The sequence below is a fragment of the Oncorhynchus kisutch genome, unplaced genomic scaffold (genome assembly GCF_002021735.2).
Source record: "Oncorhynchus kisutch isolate 150728-3 unplaced genomic scaffold, Okis_V2 Okis02a-Okis13b_hom, whole genome shotgun sequence".
NCBI lineage: Eukaryota > Metazoa > Chordata > Actinopteri > Salmoniformes > Salmonidae > Oncorhynchus > Oncorhynchus kisutch.
This window is the reverse complement of record NW_022261979.1, coordinates 6,857,733-6,873,940: the sequence shown is the minus strand read 5'-3', so window position 1 is coordinate 6,873,940 and position 16,208 is coordinate 6,857,733. Positions and strand designations below refer to the sequence as shown.

At 46.0% G+C, this 16,208-nt stretch overlaps 2 protein-coding genes across 6 annotated transcripts in view; one reads left to right on the top strand and one right to left on the bottom strand.

The window, feature by feature from the left end:
* The window catches only part of LOC116359269 (39S ribosomal protein L13, mitochondrial-like), a 28,432-nt gene extending 24,296 nt beyond the window's left edge, over nt 1-4,136 (bottom strand). The window contains exons 1-2 of the mRNA XM_031811907.1: nt 3,777-4,136; nt 3,294-3,417 (exon numbers count right to left, since the gene is read on the bottom strand). Coding sequence (XP_031667767.1) covers nt 3,294-3,417; nt 3,777-3,803 — 151 coding nt within the window. The 5' untranslated portion in view covers nt 3,804-4,136. The remainder of the gene's footprint in view (nt 1-3,293; nt 3,418-3,776) is intronic.
* mtbp (MDM2 binding protein) overlaps nt 4,129-16,208 on the top strand; it is a 58,058-nt gene continuing 45,978 nt past the window's right edge. For 3 of the 5 annotated variants that reach the window (XM_031811903.1, XM_031811902.1, XM_031811905.1), the window contains exons 1-7: nt 4,129-4,300; nt 4,475-4,558; nt 4,702-4,775; nt 5,585-5,727; nt 6,315-6,373; nt 7,195-7,339; nt 7,502-7,616. In XM_031811903.1, the coding sequence (XP_031667763.1) occupies nt 4,243-4,300; nt 4,475-4,558; nt 4,702-4,775; nt 5,585-5,727; nt 6,315-6,373; nt 7,195-7,339; nt 7,502-7,616 (678 nt within the window). In that variant the 5' untranslated portion in view covers nt 4,129-4,242. The remainder of the gene's footprint in view (nt 4,301-4,474; nt 4,559-4,701; nt 4,776-5,584; nt 5,728-6,314; nt 6,374-7,194; nt 7,340-7,501; nt 7,617-16,208) is intronic. The other 2 variants (XM_031811906.1, XM_031811904.1) reach the window with 1 other exon arrangement.

Below are 16,208 nucleotides of genomic sequence, written 5' to 3'. Positions count from 1 at the left end.
AGAGTGTAGGGGCAGGCAGGTAGAATAGTGGTTAGAGTGTAGGTACGGCAGGTAGAATAGTGGTTAGAGTGTAGAGACGGCAGGTAGAATAGTGGTTAGAGTGGAGGGACGGCAGGTAGAATAGTGGTTAAAGTGTAGAGACGGCAGGTAGAATAGTGGTTAGAGTGTAGGGACGGCAGGTAGCCTAGTGGTTAGAGTGTAGGGACGGCAGGTAGAATAGTGGTTAGAGTCTAGGGACGGCAGGTAGAATAGTGGTTAGAGTGTAGAGACGACAGGTAGAATAGTGGTTAGAGTGTAGGGACGGCAGGTATACTAGTGGTTAGAGTGTAGGGACGGCAGGTAGAATAGTGGTTAGAGTGTTGGACCAGTAACCGAAAGGTTGCTGGATCGAATTCCCGAGCTGACAGGTAAAATATGACGTTCTGCACCCGAGCAAGGCAGTTAACCCACTGTTCCCCGGGCGCCGATGACGTAGATGTCAATTAAGGCAGCCCCCCGCATCTCTCTAATTAAGAGTGGTTGGGAGAAACGACAGTCCATCATTACATTTAGAGATGAAGGTCAGTTAATCCGGAAGATTTTAAGAACTTTTAACAGTTTCTTCAAGTGCAGTCGCAAAAACCATCAAGTGTTATAAAGAAACTGGCTCTCATGAGGACCACTACAGGAAAGGAAGACACAGAGTTACCTCTGCTGCAGAGGATACGTTCTTAAGTTACAAGCCTCAGAAATTGCAGCCCAAATAAATGCTTCACAGTAGTTCAAGTAATGGACATCTCAACATCAACTGTTCAGAGGAGAACAGTTGATGTTCAGGCCTTCATGGTCGAATTGCTGTAAAGGAACCACTACTAAAAGGTCACAAATAAGAAGAAATGTGCTTGGGCCAAGAAACACGAGCAATAGACATTAGACCGGTGTAAATCTGTCCTTTGATCTGGAGTCCAACATTTACATTTCTGGTCCCAACCACTCTGTCATTGTGAGACGCAGAGTAGGTGAATGGAGCATGGATGAGCTGGTGACACTGTCTGTGATTTAATTAGAATTCAAGGCACACTTAACACACGTAATCAGCATGGCTACCACAGCATTCTGCAGTGATACGCCATCCTGCCTGGTTTGCCCTTAGTGGGACTATCATTTGTTTTTCAACAGGACAATGACCCAACACACCTCCAGGCTGTGTAAGGGCTATTTGACCAAGAAGGAGTGATGGAGAGCTGCATCAGATGACCTGGGCTCCACAATCAGCAACCTCAACCCAATTGAGATGGTTTGAGATGAGTTGGACCACAGAGTGAAGGAAAAGCAGCCAACAAGTGCTCAGCATATGTAGGAACTCTTTCAAGACTGTTGGAAAAGCATTCCAGGTGAAGCTGGCTGAGAGAACGCCAAGAGTGTGAAAAGCTGTCATCAAGGCAAAGGGTGGCTACTTTGAATAACTTAAAATATATTTTGATTTGTTTAACACTTTTCTGGTTACTACATGATTCCATGTGTGTTATTTCATAGTTGTGATGTCTTCACTATTATTCTACAATGTAGAAAATAGTACAAAATAAAGAAAAATGAATGAGTAGGTGTGTCCAAACTTTAGCCTGGTACTGTATAAAACAAGAGAATAAACCCTTCTTAGTTTGAATGGTCATTCAACAACCAGCATGAAACATTTAATAGAATAGGTAAAACAGGGTCATAGAATAGGATTCCAAGCCGTTAACAGAGCACCGCTCCAGGGATGAGAGGAAAGTAATGGACCTGGTTCTCCATCCCTCAGGGTCCCTGCCCACACACAGCCGTTAACATAGCACAGCTCCAGGGAAGAGGGGAAAGTAATGGACAGGGTTCTCCATCCCTCAGGGTCCCTGCCCACACACAGCCGTTAACAGAGCACAGCTCCAGGGGTGAGGGGAAAGTAATGGACAGGGTTCTCCATCCCTCAGGGTCCCTGCCCACACACAGCCGTTAACAGAGCACAGCTCCAGGGATGAGAGGAAAGTAATGGACAGGGTTCTCCATCCCTCAGGGTCCCTGCCCACACACAGCCGTTAACAGAGCACAGCTCCAGGGATGAGAGGAAAGTAATGGACAGGGTTCTCCATCCCTCAGGGTCCCTGCCCACACACAGCCGTTAACAGAGCACAGCTCCAGGGATGAGAGGAAAGTAATGGACAGGGTTCTCCATCCCTCAGGGTCCCTGCCCACACACAGCCGTTAACAGAGCACAGCTCCAGGGATGAGAGGAAAGTAATGGACAGGGTTCTCCATCCCTCAGGGTCCCTGCCCACACACAGCCGTTAACAGAGCACAGCTCCAGGGATGAGAGGAAAGTAATGGACAGGGTTCTCCATCCCTCAGGGTCCCTGCCCACACACAGCCGTTAACAGAGCACAGCTCCAGGGATGAGGGGAAAGTAATGGACAGGGTTCTCCATCCCTCAGGGTCCCTGCCCACACACAGCCGTTAACAGAGCACAGCTCCAGGGGTGAGGGGAAAGTAATGGACAGGGTTCTCCATCCCTCAGGGTCCCTGCCCACACACAGCCGTTAACAGAGCACAGCTCCAGGGATGAGAGGAAAGTAATGGACAGGGTTCTCCATCCCTCAGGGTCCCTGCCCACACACAGCCGTTAACAGAGCACAGCTCCAGGGATGAGAGGAAAGTAATGGACAGGGTTCTCTATCCCGAGGGGCTGCTGAGTGGCGCAGTGGTGTAAGGTACTATAGTGCAAGAGGCGTCACTATAGTACCAGGTTCGAATCCAGGCTGTATCACAGTGGGAGTCCCATAGGGCGGCGCACAATTGCCCCAGCGTTGGCCGGGGTAGGTCGGGTTTGGCCGGTGTAGGCCGTCATTGTAAATAAGAGTTTGTTCACTGACTTGCCTGGTTAAAGGTTACACAGGGTCCCTGTCCACACATGGACCTTCACATCAGGTGACGAGGCATTCACCTCACAGTCAAATCAAATTAGTGTGAATAGACACAGGTTTTGAAGGAATGCTGATGGCAGTTGATGAAAAATAAGTGGTGTGTGGGTACTATGCCTTCTGGTTATGTGCATAGTTGGGTTCACAGTGATAGTGATTGGTTTCATAGTGATACTTTAGCGCCACCATGTGGTCATTGTTATTTATAGCCGCAAACAAATCTCTGATGATGGAGAATATGTGGCTGTGATGAAAACATCAAATTAAATACTCAAATCAACTGCAGACTGTATTGCACAGTCACACACATTCAGCAAAACACATCATTTCTAAAACGGGCATACTAGCTAGCTGTCTACTTACTCAGTGCATGGTAGATAGGTTTGTGTTTCCCCTGTAGCCTGATTGCACACATAGTGGCAATCTTCCCTGGAGGCTGCATCCGAGCGTCTATCAGGTACCACGACCTGGCAAAGGTAGCCCATTGCTGAATACAGGGGAACAGAGAGAGAGATCAAGTCAATTCAGAGTTTCAGACACAGTAGTAGCACAGCATCCCTCATCAACACACAGTTGTCAGCTCTCAAACCACAAACATGTAGCTGCAGGCTGGCTTGGCCACACGGATTATATTCATACAATAAATAATTGCAAGAAAAGATCCCACTGTAATTTAAGACTACGATTAATAAAGAGATTAGCTAGCTGGACAGATTGCGGATAGCTAGCTAGCTAACGTTAGCTATATGTACCATCGGATAACGGATGAGTTTTGCATATAACTGACACATTTACACATTTAATGCTGGTTCTAAATACAATTACGTATAAAAAATAAAGTATTACCTGGGCAGATTTAGTAAAACTGGACATACTACTTGAATTACGAGCACATCATTCCAGATTGACCCCCAATGTGAGCAGCGTTGTATTGAGTGGATGGATAAACATGGATAAAAATCTCCGTTCCTGGGTCCAAATTGTAAATCTGTTCCTGAAATCCTGAATGGATAACTAGTACATTTTCGATGAATAATATGTAACCGATGATATTATTATATTTTAGGGAGAAAACCATCAAAGAATATGCCAAAAAAAAGGGTTTTGATAATATCGCTCATGGTCATTAAACATGTATTTTCCGGCCGGTTGTATTTTGAAGTCGCGCCTTGACGTCACCAGAACTCTAGATGACAACTTCCGTTTCACCAGAGTGAGAGCGCGCGGAAATGAATTTGATAATACGAAAAAAAGTCCACCCAACTTTTTATTTACATTTATACTGAACACTGAAGGTAGAGTATTCAGAGGAATGGATCGGTACGTGCTAGTTGTTTCTTTTAACCAAGAAGAGGATAAATGCGCGAAGGGTACGTTAACCATAGCTTTGTAGCGGACTCGGATTTCGTGTTGTTCCCTACTGTAGTCGGAAGCAGCAGAGCCATCTATAGTAGAAAGAATGATAAACATACTATGAGCAATGGTGGTGTTCTTGTAAATGTAAGTCATAACTTCTTGAATTATTGTAATCGTTTATTTTAAAGCATTGGAGGCTGCCAAACAGATCTATGATAAACTGGGGAGCATCGCCAGTTGTAATTCAAAACGGAGAGTTTCTCTGTTTCCAGGTAAGCCAATGCATTGTTTGTGTGTGTCAGGTGTCTTGCTTGCAGAAACGATTGCAATATGTCTACCTGCTTTTAAATATTGTAAGGGGTTAAGTAACATTTGCTAAATGTGATTCCGTCATCTTTCTCATCTGCCTCCTAAGCCTGCTCTCTGAGTGGTGGTCCAGCCTCACAGAGGTGGTATTTTGCTGTCCAGACATGCCATGGGACATCTCAGGTAAGTGTCATGTCAAGGAATGACTTGTATTAATCAGGGATGTCGTTCTGACCCGACTCTGTCCTGCTTTGTGTTTATGGAGATGTAGAGATGTCTGCTTTGTGTTTGTGGAGATGTGGAGATGTCTGCTTTGTGTTTGTGGAGATGTGGAGATGTCTGCTTTGTGTTTGTGGAGATGTGGAGATGTCTGCTTTGTGTTTGTGGAGATGTGGAGATGTCTGCTTTGTGTTTGTGGAGATGTGGAGATGTCTGCTTTGTGTTTGTGGAGATGTGGAGATGTCTGCTTTGTGTTTGTGGAGATGTGGAGATGTCTGCTTTGTGTTTATGGAGATGTGGAGATGTCTGCTTTGTGTTTATGGAGATGTGGAGATGTCTGCTTTGTGTTTGTGGAGATGTGGAGATGTCTGCTTTGTGTTTATGGAGATGTAGAGATGTGGAGATGTCTGCCTATGTCCTGCTCTGCAAGCAGCTTCTACTGTTGAACACAACATCCAACCATTTCATCAGTTATACATGACACATTCATCACAGTCTTCTGTTTCTTTGGGGGGGGGTCCTCAAACCTATTCACCACATTGGCTGACTGTCATCACCTGTTGGCTGACTGTCATCACCTGTTGGCTGACTGTCATCACCTGTTGGCTGACTGTCATCACCTGTTGGCTGACTGTCATCACCTGTTGGCTGACTGTCATCACCTGTTGGCTGACTGTCATCACCTATTGGCTGACTGTCATCACCTATTGGCTGACTGTCATCACCTATTGACCACATTGACTGACTGCCATCCTTCCTGTTTCTGGTTGTAGTTCTGCAGTACAGAGTGGGAGGAGCTGGGTAGTTGTCAGAAGAACGATGAGCAGGAGGAAAGCCCCAGCACTATGGAGGCCTGTCTCAGTGCTCTGGATGAGCAGGAGGAGAAGACTGACCAGCCTGACCCACAGCAGACACAGTATGAGTGATGTTCACAGGGCTCTACAGTGCCACCATTAGACTTACATTGACAACTAAAAATAGATGTGTGGCCGAACGGCAAAAGTCAAGTATGAGCACATGTGCGAGTAAAATGTACAAGTGCGAAGTGACCTGGAGATTCGGACTCAAGTCAGACATGCGAGTTTCACCGTTACCACGGCAACCTCCCACCCTTAAACGGCCAGCGGAACATTTTTGTCTCGCCTAAGTGACTCAAATATTTGAGGGTACATTGTGCTTGATTTAGCATAGAACACCCCAAAAATGTCTAGTAATTTCTTATCATTAAAACACTCTTTCTCAAATATTTTATTTTAGTGCTCCTTGTGAAACATGTCAGCATAGAGCCCTGTTTTAATTCTGTTGCACATCCCAGCTCTGTGCTCTTCTATAATACTACTTCTGCAGTGTGGAAGCAAACATACAAAGTTGACCTTATTTCCTCTGAGATGTTCTAGAACTTCTGAATATCACATTTCCTGGCTGCATTGAAAGGTAGGGCCCTGTCAGGGCTGAATAAATGAATAGTTGTATGAATAAAGTTCTGATTTGTAATGACTGCAGGTTATATGAAGAGGCAGCAGAGGGATTACACCTGTTATCAGACCAGCTTCCCCCTCCAGGTAACTCACTCCGTTCACCTTGGTTCATTTGGCCAGACCGAGAAAGTTCTCTATATTTCCTACATGCCGTGGCTTGTGTTGTGTTTTATAGCTGACTCTGTTCCCCTCTCTTTCTCTCCCAGGAAAAGCTCTGCTAGATCTGATATTTGTGTCAGTTTACTAGGTGTTTTATGGCTGACTCTGTTTCTCCTAGATGTAATATTTGTGTCAGTTTACTAGGTGTTTTATGGTTGACTCTGTTCCCCTCTGTTTCTCCTAGATGTAATATTTGTGTCAGTTTACTAGGTGTTTTATGGCTGACTCTGTTTCTCCTAGATGTAATATTTGTGTCAGTTTACTAGGTGTTTTATAGCTGACTCTGTTTCTCCTAGATGTAATATTTGTGTCAGTTTACTAGGTGTTTTATAGCTGACTCTGTTTCTCCTAGATGTAATATTTGTGTCAGTTTACTAGGTGTTTTATGGCTGACTCTGTTTCTCCTAGATGTAATATTTGTGTCAGTTTACTAGGTGTTTTATGGCTGACTCTGTTTCTCCTAGATGTAATATTTGTGTCAGTTTACTAGCTGTTTTATGGCTGACTCTGTTCCTCCTAGATGTAATATTTGTGTCAGTTTACTAGGTGTTTTATGGCTGACTCTGTTTCTCCTAGATGTAATATTTGTGTCAGTTTACTAGGTGTTTTATGGCTGACTCTGTTCCTCCTAGATGTAATATTTGTGTCAGTTTACTAGGTGTTTTATGGTTGACTCTGTTTCTCCTAGATGTAATATTTGTGTCAGTTTACTAGCTGTTTTATGGTTGACTCTGTTTCTCCCCCAGGAAAGGCTCTGTTAGATGTGATATTTCTGGGTTTTGCTGAAGAAGCTCCAAAGCTGAAGGACTTCCTCCCTGTGATTGGCTCGTTGAAACACATGCAGACATGGCACACAGCCAAGATGACCATAGTGACTGAACACCACGCTGGGTAAGGACAAAGAACTATTATACTAAATGACGAGCCCACTTGACACTGGAATCCTCCCAATAGTTGTACCTGTGTGATCTCCATTTTACCACTAGAGGGCAGCATAGACTTATTGAATGGCTAAATACACAGATGTCTATCCTTCTTTACTTGTTCCTCCAGGTGGCAGGAGCCAGCCTCTAACCTGTCAGCCAGAGTAGTACATCCCAGTAGCATCATGACCTGTATTGATGAGAGGGAGTTATGGAGAGGAGGTGTTCTCATCAGAGAGAAAAAGGTAAGATTATTTAGTCAGTCAGAATGGTTTTTACAAGTGTTTTGACTGTTGTATCTATATACTTGACCACTAGGGGGTGTTTGTTAGTACATCAGCAGTGTGAAAGGAAAGTGGGTGTATTTGATCTATTACAATATGATGTACAGTGCATTCCGAAGGTATTGACCTTTTCCACATTTTGTTACGTTACAGCCTTGTTCTAAAATGGATTAAGGTGTGTGTGTGTGTGTGTGTGTGTGTGTGTGTGTCCCACCCCCCCCTCTATCTACACACAAAACCCCACAATGACAAAGCAAAAACAGGTTTAAATTGTTTAGCAAATTTTTTAACAATAAAATAACTGAAATATCACATTTAGATAAATATTCAGATATTTTACTCAGTACTTTGTTGAAGCACCCTTTGGCAGTGATTACAGCCTTGCGTCTTCTTGGGTATGACGCTACAATCTTGGCACACCTGCATTTGGGGATTTTCTCCCATTCTTCTCTGCAGATCCTCTCAAACTCTGTCAGGTTGGATGGGGAACGTCACTGCACAGCTATTTTCAGGTCTCTCTAGTGATGTTTGATCGGGTTCAAGTCCGGGCTCTAGCTGGGCCACTCAAGGACATTCAGAGATTTTTCCAGAAGCCACTCCTGCATTGTCTTGGCTGTTTACATAGAGTCATTGTCCTGTTGGAAGGTGAACATTCGTCCCAGTCAGGTGCTGAGCGATCTGGAGCAGGTTTTCCTCAAGGATCTCTCTGTACTTTGCTCCGTTCATCTTTCCCTTGATCCTGCCTAGTCTCCCAGTCCCTGCTGCTGAAAAACATCCCCACAGCCTGATGCTGCCACCATGCTGTTTAGAAGCCTCTTGGACCTAGATTTGGTGCTCCGGTACCGCTTGCCGTGTGGTAGCAGAGAGAACAGTCCATGACTAGGGTGGCTGGAGTCTTTGACCATTTTTAGGGCCTTCCTCTGACACCGCCTGGTATAGAGGTTCTGGGTGGCAGGAAGCTTGGCCCCAGTGATGTACTGGGCCATATGCACTACCCTTTGTAGTGCCTTGTGGTCGGAGGCTGAGCAGTTGCCATACCAAGCAGTGATGCAACCAGTCAGGGTTGCTCTCGATGGTGCAGCTGTCGAACCTTTCGAGGATCTGAGGACCCATGCCTAATATTTTCAATCTCCTGAGGAGGCATAGGCTGTAATGTAACACAATGTGAAAAAAAGGAAGTGGCCTGAATGCTTTCTGAATGCACTGTAGATTATGCTGCCCTAGGAGAATGTATAGGGGTCAGGGTGCTCAGTGTGTGCCAAGCCTAGGGCTGTAATGAAGGGCTCTTCTGTCTGGAGGCCTTTCTCGGCCTGGAGACAGGGGTTAAGGGTCACTGCAAATCCAGAGCCCCCTAGCTGGCACGCTGGACCACTGCCAGGGTTACTCACCTCTTCACCCAGCCCACTGACTGGCACACAGGGGGGGGCATGAGAACCTGCTGTGCCTGGCCCTGAACCCAAACCCCAGTCTCTTATGACTCAGCCGTTATTGATTGTAGATCCGTCGTCTTGGTACTGCTTGTAATCAATGAGAGTTGATAGACGTGTTGTGAATTAATGTTCTTTTCATTAGAGTGTATTTTTGCCAAGTCAAGATCACATATTTTACATCTGTACCTTTACAATACAACTTCCTCTCTAGAGTTGCCTTTTGCCCTTCATTCTCCAGAACACATCAGCTCAGCTGTCACTGTTACAATGCAATTATGGTTTTCCATAGGACGTTGACAGGGCCGTAGCTACGTCTGAGGACACTGAGGTCTGGACCGTGGTCATTTTTTCCCTAATTAATAAAAACAAAACAAAAAATCACATGACCCCAAGACATAGACGCAAGCGCTTAGACTTTGCCAAACGTCATTTAAATTATGACTGGAAGAAGGTGCTCTGGTCAGAGGAGACTAAAATGGAACGTCAGATACAGCATCGGCATGTTTGGCATCGAAACAGAGATGGATACAAGGAGAGGTACCTCATACCCACGGTGAAACAGAGATGGATACAAGGAGAGGCATCTCATACCCACGGTGAAACAGAGATGGATACAAGGAGAGGCACCTCATACCCACGGTGAAACAGAGATGGATACAAGGAGAGGCATCTCATACCCACGGTGAAACAGAGATGGATACAAGGAGAGGCACCTCATACCCACGGTGAAACAGAGATGGATACAAGGAGAGGCATCTCATACCCACGGTGAAACAGAGATGGATACAAGGAGAGGCACCTCATACCCACGGTGAAACAGAGATGGATACAAGGAGAGGCACCTCATACCCACAGTGAAACAGAGATACAAGGAGAGGTACCTCATACCCACGGTGAAACAGAGATGGATACAAGGAGAGGTACCTCATACCCACAGTGAAACAGAGATACAAGGAGAGGTACCTCATACCCACAGTGAAACAGAGATACAAGGAGAGGCACCTCATACCCACAGTGAAACAGAGATACAAGGAGAGGTACCTCATACCCACAGTGAAACAGAGATACAAGGAGAGGTACCTCATACCCACGGTGAAACAGAGATACAAGGAGAGGCACCTCATACCCACGGTGAAACAGAGATACAAGGAGAGGTACCTCATACCCACGGTGAAACAGAGATACAAGGAGAGGCACCTCATACCCACGGTGAAACAGAGATACAAGGAGAGGTACCTCATACCCACGGTGAAACAGAGATGGATACAAGGAGAGGTACCTCATACCCACGGTGAAACAGAGATACAAGGAGAGGTACCTCATACCCACGGTGAAACAGAGATACAAGGAGAGGTACCTCATACCCACGGTGAAACAGAGATACAAGGAGAGGTACCTCATACCCACGGTGAAACAGAGATGGATACAAGGAGAGGCACCTCATACCCACGGTGAAACAGAGATGGATACAAGGAGAGGCACCTCATACCCACGGTGAAACAGAGATACATACAAGGAGAGGTACCTCATACCCACGGTGAAACAGAGATACATACAAGGAGAGGTACCTCATACCCACGGTGAAACAGAGATACAAGGAGAGGTACCTCATACCCACGGTGAAACAGAGATACAAGGAGAGGTACCTCATACCCACGGTGAAACAGAGATACAAGGAGAGGTACCTCATACCCACGGTGAAACAGAGATACAAGGAGAGGTACCTCATACCCACGGTGAAACAGAGATGGATACAAGGAGAGGCACCTCATACCCACGGTGAAACAGAGATGGATACAAGGAGAGGCACCTCATACCCACGGTGAAACAGAGATACATACAAGGAGAGGTACCTCATACCCACGGTGAAACAGAGATACATACAAGGAGAGGCACCTCATACCCACGGTGAAACAGAGATACATACAAGGAGAGGTACCTCATACCCACGGTGAAACAGAGATACAAGGAGAGGTACCTCATACCCACGGTGAAACAGAGATACAAGGAGAGGTACCTCATACCCACGGTGAAACAGAGATACAAGGAGAGGCACCTCATACCCACGGTGAAACAAAGATAAATACAAGGAGAGGTACCTCATACCCACGGTGAAACAGAGATACAAGGAGAGGTACCTCATACCCACGGTGAAACAGAGATACAAGGAGAGGCACCTCATACCCACGGTGAAACAGAGATACAAGGAGAGGCACCTCATACCCACGGTGAAACAGAGATACAAGGAGAGGTACCTCATACCCACGGTGAAACAGAGATACAAGGAGAGGTACCTCATACCCACGGTGAAACAGAGATACAAGGAGAGGTACCTCATACCCACGGTGAAACAGAGATACAAGGAGAGGCACCTCATACCCACGGTGAAACAGAGATACAAGGAGAGGTACCTCATACCCACGGTGAAACAGAGATACAAGGAGAGGTACCTCATACCCACGGTGAAACAGAGATACAAGGAGAGGTACCTCATACCCACGGTGAAACAGAGATACAAGGAGAGGTACCTCATACCCACGGTGAAACAGAGATACAAGGAGAGGTACCTCATACCCACGGTGAAACAGAGATACATACAAGGAGAGGTACCTCATACCCACGGTGAAACAGAGATACAAGGAGAGGCACCTCATACCCACGGTGAAACAGAGATACATACAAGGAGAGGTACCTCATACCCACGGTGAAACAGAGATACAAGGAGAGGTACCTCATACCCACGGTGAAACAGAGATACAAGGAGAGGTACCTCATACCCACGGTGAAACAGAGATACAAGGAGAGGCACCTCATACCCACGGTGAAACAAAGATAAATACAAGGAGAGGTACCTCATACCCACGGTGAACAGAGATACAAGGAGAGGTACCTCATACCCACGGTGAAACAGAGATACAAGGAGAGGCACCTCATACCCACGGTGAAACAGAGATACAAGGAGAGGCACCTCATACCCACGGTGAAACAGAGATACAAGGAGAGGTACCTCATACCCACGGTGAAACAGAGATACATACAAGGAGAGGCACCTCATACCCACGGTGAAACAGAGATACAAGGAGAGGTACCTCATACCCACGGTGAAACAGAGATACAAGGAGAGGTACCTCATACCCACGGTGAAACAGAGATACATACAAGGAGAGGTACCTCATACCCACGGTGAAACAGAGATACAAGGAGAGGTACCTCATACCCACGGTGAAACAGAGATACATACAAGGAGAGGTACCTCATACCCACGGTGAAACAGAGATACAAGGAGAGGCACCTCATACCCACGGTGAAACAGAGATACATACAAGGAGAGGTACCTCATACCCACGGTGAAACAGAGATACAAGGAGAGGTACCTCATACCCACGGTGAAACAGAGATACAAGGAGAGGTACCTCATACCCACGGTGAAACAGAGATACAAGGAGAGGCACCTCATACCCACGGTGAAACAAAGATAAATACAAGGAGAGGTACCTCATACCCACGGTGAAACAGAGATACAAGGAGAGGTACCTCATACCCACGGTGAAACAGAGATACAAGGAGAGGCACCTCATACCCACGGTGAAACAGAGATACAAGGAGAGGCACCTCATACCCACGGTGAAACAGAGATACAAGGAGAGGTACCTCATACCCACGGTGAAACAGAGATACATACAAGGAGAGGCACCTCATACCCACGGTGAAACAGAGATACAAGGAGAGGTACCTCATACCCACGGTGAAACAGAGATACAAGGAGAGGTACCTCATACCCACGGTGAAACAGAGATACATACAAGGAGAGGTACCTCATACCCACGGTGAAACAGAGATACAAGGAGAGGCACCTCATACCCACGGTGAAACAGAGATACATACAAGGAGAGGTACCTCATACCCACGGTGAAACAGAGATACAAGGAGAGGTACCTCATACCCACGGTGAAACAGAGATACAAGGAGAGGTACCTCATACCCACGGTGAAACAGAGATACAAGGAGAGGCACCTCATACCCACGGTGAAACAAAGATAAATACAAGGAGAGGTACCTCATACCCACGGTGAAACAGAGATACAAGGAGAGGTACCTCATACCCACGGTGAAACAGAGATACAAGGAGAGGCACCTCATACCCACGGTGAAACAGAGATACAAGGAGAGGCACCTCATACCCACGGTGAAACAGAGATACAAGGAGAGGTACCTCATACCCACGGTGAAACAGAGATACATACAAGGAGAGGCACCTCATACCCACGGTGAAACAGAGATACAAGGAGAGGCACCTCATACCCACGGTGAAACAGAGATACAAGGAGAGGCACCTCATACCCACGGTGAAACAGAGATACAAGGAGAGGCACCTCATACCCACGGTGAAACAGAGATACAAGGAGAGGCACCTCATACCCACGGTGAAACAGAGATACAAGGAGAGGCACCTCATACCCACGGTGAAACAGAGATACAAGGAGAGGCACCTCATACCCACGGTGAAACAGAGATACAAGGAGAGGCACCTCATACCCACGGTGAAACAGAGATGGATACAAGGAGAGGCACCTCATACCCACGGTGAAACAGAGATACAAGGAGAGGCACCTCATACCCACGGTGAAACAGAGATGGATACAAGGAGAGGCACCTCATACCCACGGTGAAACAGAGATACAAGGAGAGGCACCTCATACCCACGGTGAAACAGAGATGGATACAAGGAGAGGCACCTCATACCCACGGTGAAACAGAGATGGATACAAGGAGAGGCCCCTCATACCCACGGTGAAACAGAGATACAAGGAGAGGCACCTCATACCCACGGTGAAACAGAGATGGATACAATGAGAGTCACCTCATACCCACGGTGAAACAGAGATGCATACAAGGAGAGGCACCTCATACCCACGGTGAAACAGAGATGGATACAAGGAGAGGCACCTCATACCCACGGTGAAACAGAGATGGATACAAGGAGAGGCACCTCATACCCACGGTGAAACAGAGATGCATACAAGGAGAGACACCTCATACCCACGGTGAAACAGAGATGCATACAAGGAGAGTCACCTCATACCCACGGTGAAACAGAGATGGATACAAGGAGAGTCACCTCATACCCACGGTGAAACAGAGATGCATAGAAGGAGAGACACCTCATACCCACGGTGAAACAGAGATGCATACAAGGAGAGTCACCTCATACCCACGGTGAAACAGAGATGCATAGAAGGAGAGACACCTCATACCCACGGTGAAACAGAGATGGATACAAGGAGAGGTACCTCATACCCACGGTGAAACAGAGATGGATACAAGGAGAGGCACCTCATACCCACAGTGAAACAGAGATGGATACAAGGAGAGTCACCTCATACCCACGGTGAAACAGAGATGGATACAAGGAGAGTCACCTCATACCCACGGTGAAACAGAGATGGATACAAGGAGAGGAACCTCATACCCACGGTGAAACAGAGATGGATACAAGGAGAGTCACCTCATACCCACGGTGAAACAGAGATGCATACAAGGAGAGTCACCTCATACCCACGGTGAAACAGAGATGCATACGAGGAGAGACACCTCATACCCACGGTGAAACAGAGATGGATACAAGGAGAGGCAGCTCATACCCACGGTGAAACAGAGATCCATACAAGGAGAGTCACCTCATACCCACGGTGAAACAGAGATGCATACAAGGAGAGTCACCTCATACCCACGGTGAAACAGAGATGCATACAAGGAGAGTCACCTCATACCCACGGTGATATATGGTGGTGGGTCAGTGATGTTTTGGGGCTGTTTTAATTCCAGAGGTCAAGGGGCACTGGTTAAGACTGATGGCATAATGAATTCCACCAAGTACCAGGCAATTGTGGCTGACAATCTGGTTGCCAATGCTAGAAGGCTGGGACTTGGCCATATGTGGACTTTCTAACAAGACAATGACCCAAAACATACCTCAAGATCCACACGGAAATGGTTCTGTGACAACAAAATCAATGTTCTGCCATGGTCATCTCAGTCGCCAGACCTCAATCTAATCCAAAACCTGTGGTCTGAGTGGAAGAGGGCAGTTGATAAGTGCAAACCCAAGAATGTGAAGGATCTTGAAAGGATCTACATAGAGGAATGGTCCAAAATCCCTCCAAATGTGTTCCTTAACCTTGTCAAACATTACAGGAAAAGACACCATGCTGTTGTCCTTGCCAGAGGTGGTGGCACTAAGTACTAAATGAGGAGTGCCAATAATTATGAAACCTTGATTTTGGTGAAATGTATTTTGTATTAAATAATTGTATGATTTTGGTGGGTTCCATTGGAACATTAATACAGTACAGTATTTTTCACGTTGGTATTTTGAGTTTCTCTCCATAATTAGATTGTTTATATTTTTTGAAGTATTGTTTGTGTATTGCCAGACAGGGTGCCAGTCATTTTGGAGCCCACTGTATGTACATATAATTATATTTTGTTTTAGGAACTCAGTCGGAGTCTCGATATATTGTTGAGAGTTAGATTAGTAGAATACACAAACAGAATAGAATAGAATGAGCCCTAGGACCATGCCCCAGGACTACCTGACATGATGACTCCTTGCTGTCCCCAGTCTACCTGGCCATGCTGCTGCTCCAGTTTCAACTTCCACCTGACTGTGCTGCTGCTCTAGTTTCAACTGTTCTGCCTTATTATTATTCGACCATGCTGGTAATTTATGAACATTGAACATCTTGACCATGTTCTGTTATAATCTCCACCCGGCACAGCCAGAAGAGGACTGGCCACCCCACATAGCCTGGTTCCTCTCTAGGTTTCTTCCTAGGTATTGGCCTTTCTAGGGAGTTTTTCCTAGCCACTGTGCTTCTCCACCTGCATTGCTTGCTGTTTGGGGTTTTAGGCTGGGTTTCTGTACAGCACTTTGAGATATCAGCTGATGTACGAAGGGCTATATAAATAAATTTGATTTGATTTGAATACACAAAGTGCACAATTTCTTAATTTACACAATTTTATGTCACTCACTGACAGTCACTCAATGAACCCATATCAGTTAGAAAGGTATATCATTTTGTTATTGGTAAGTTGGTCTAGCCAGTTATCTAAACTTGTA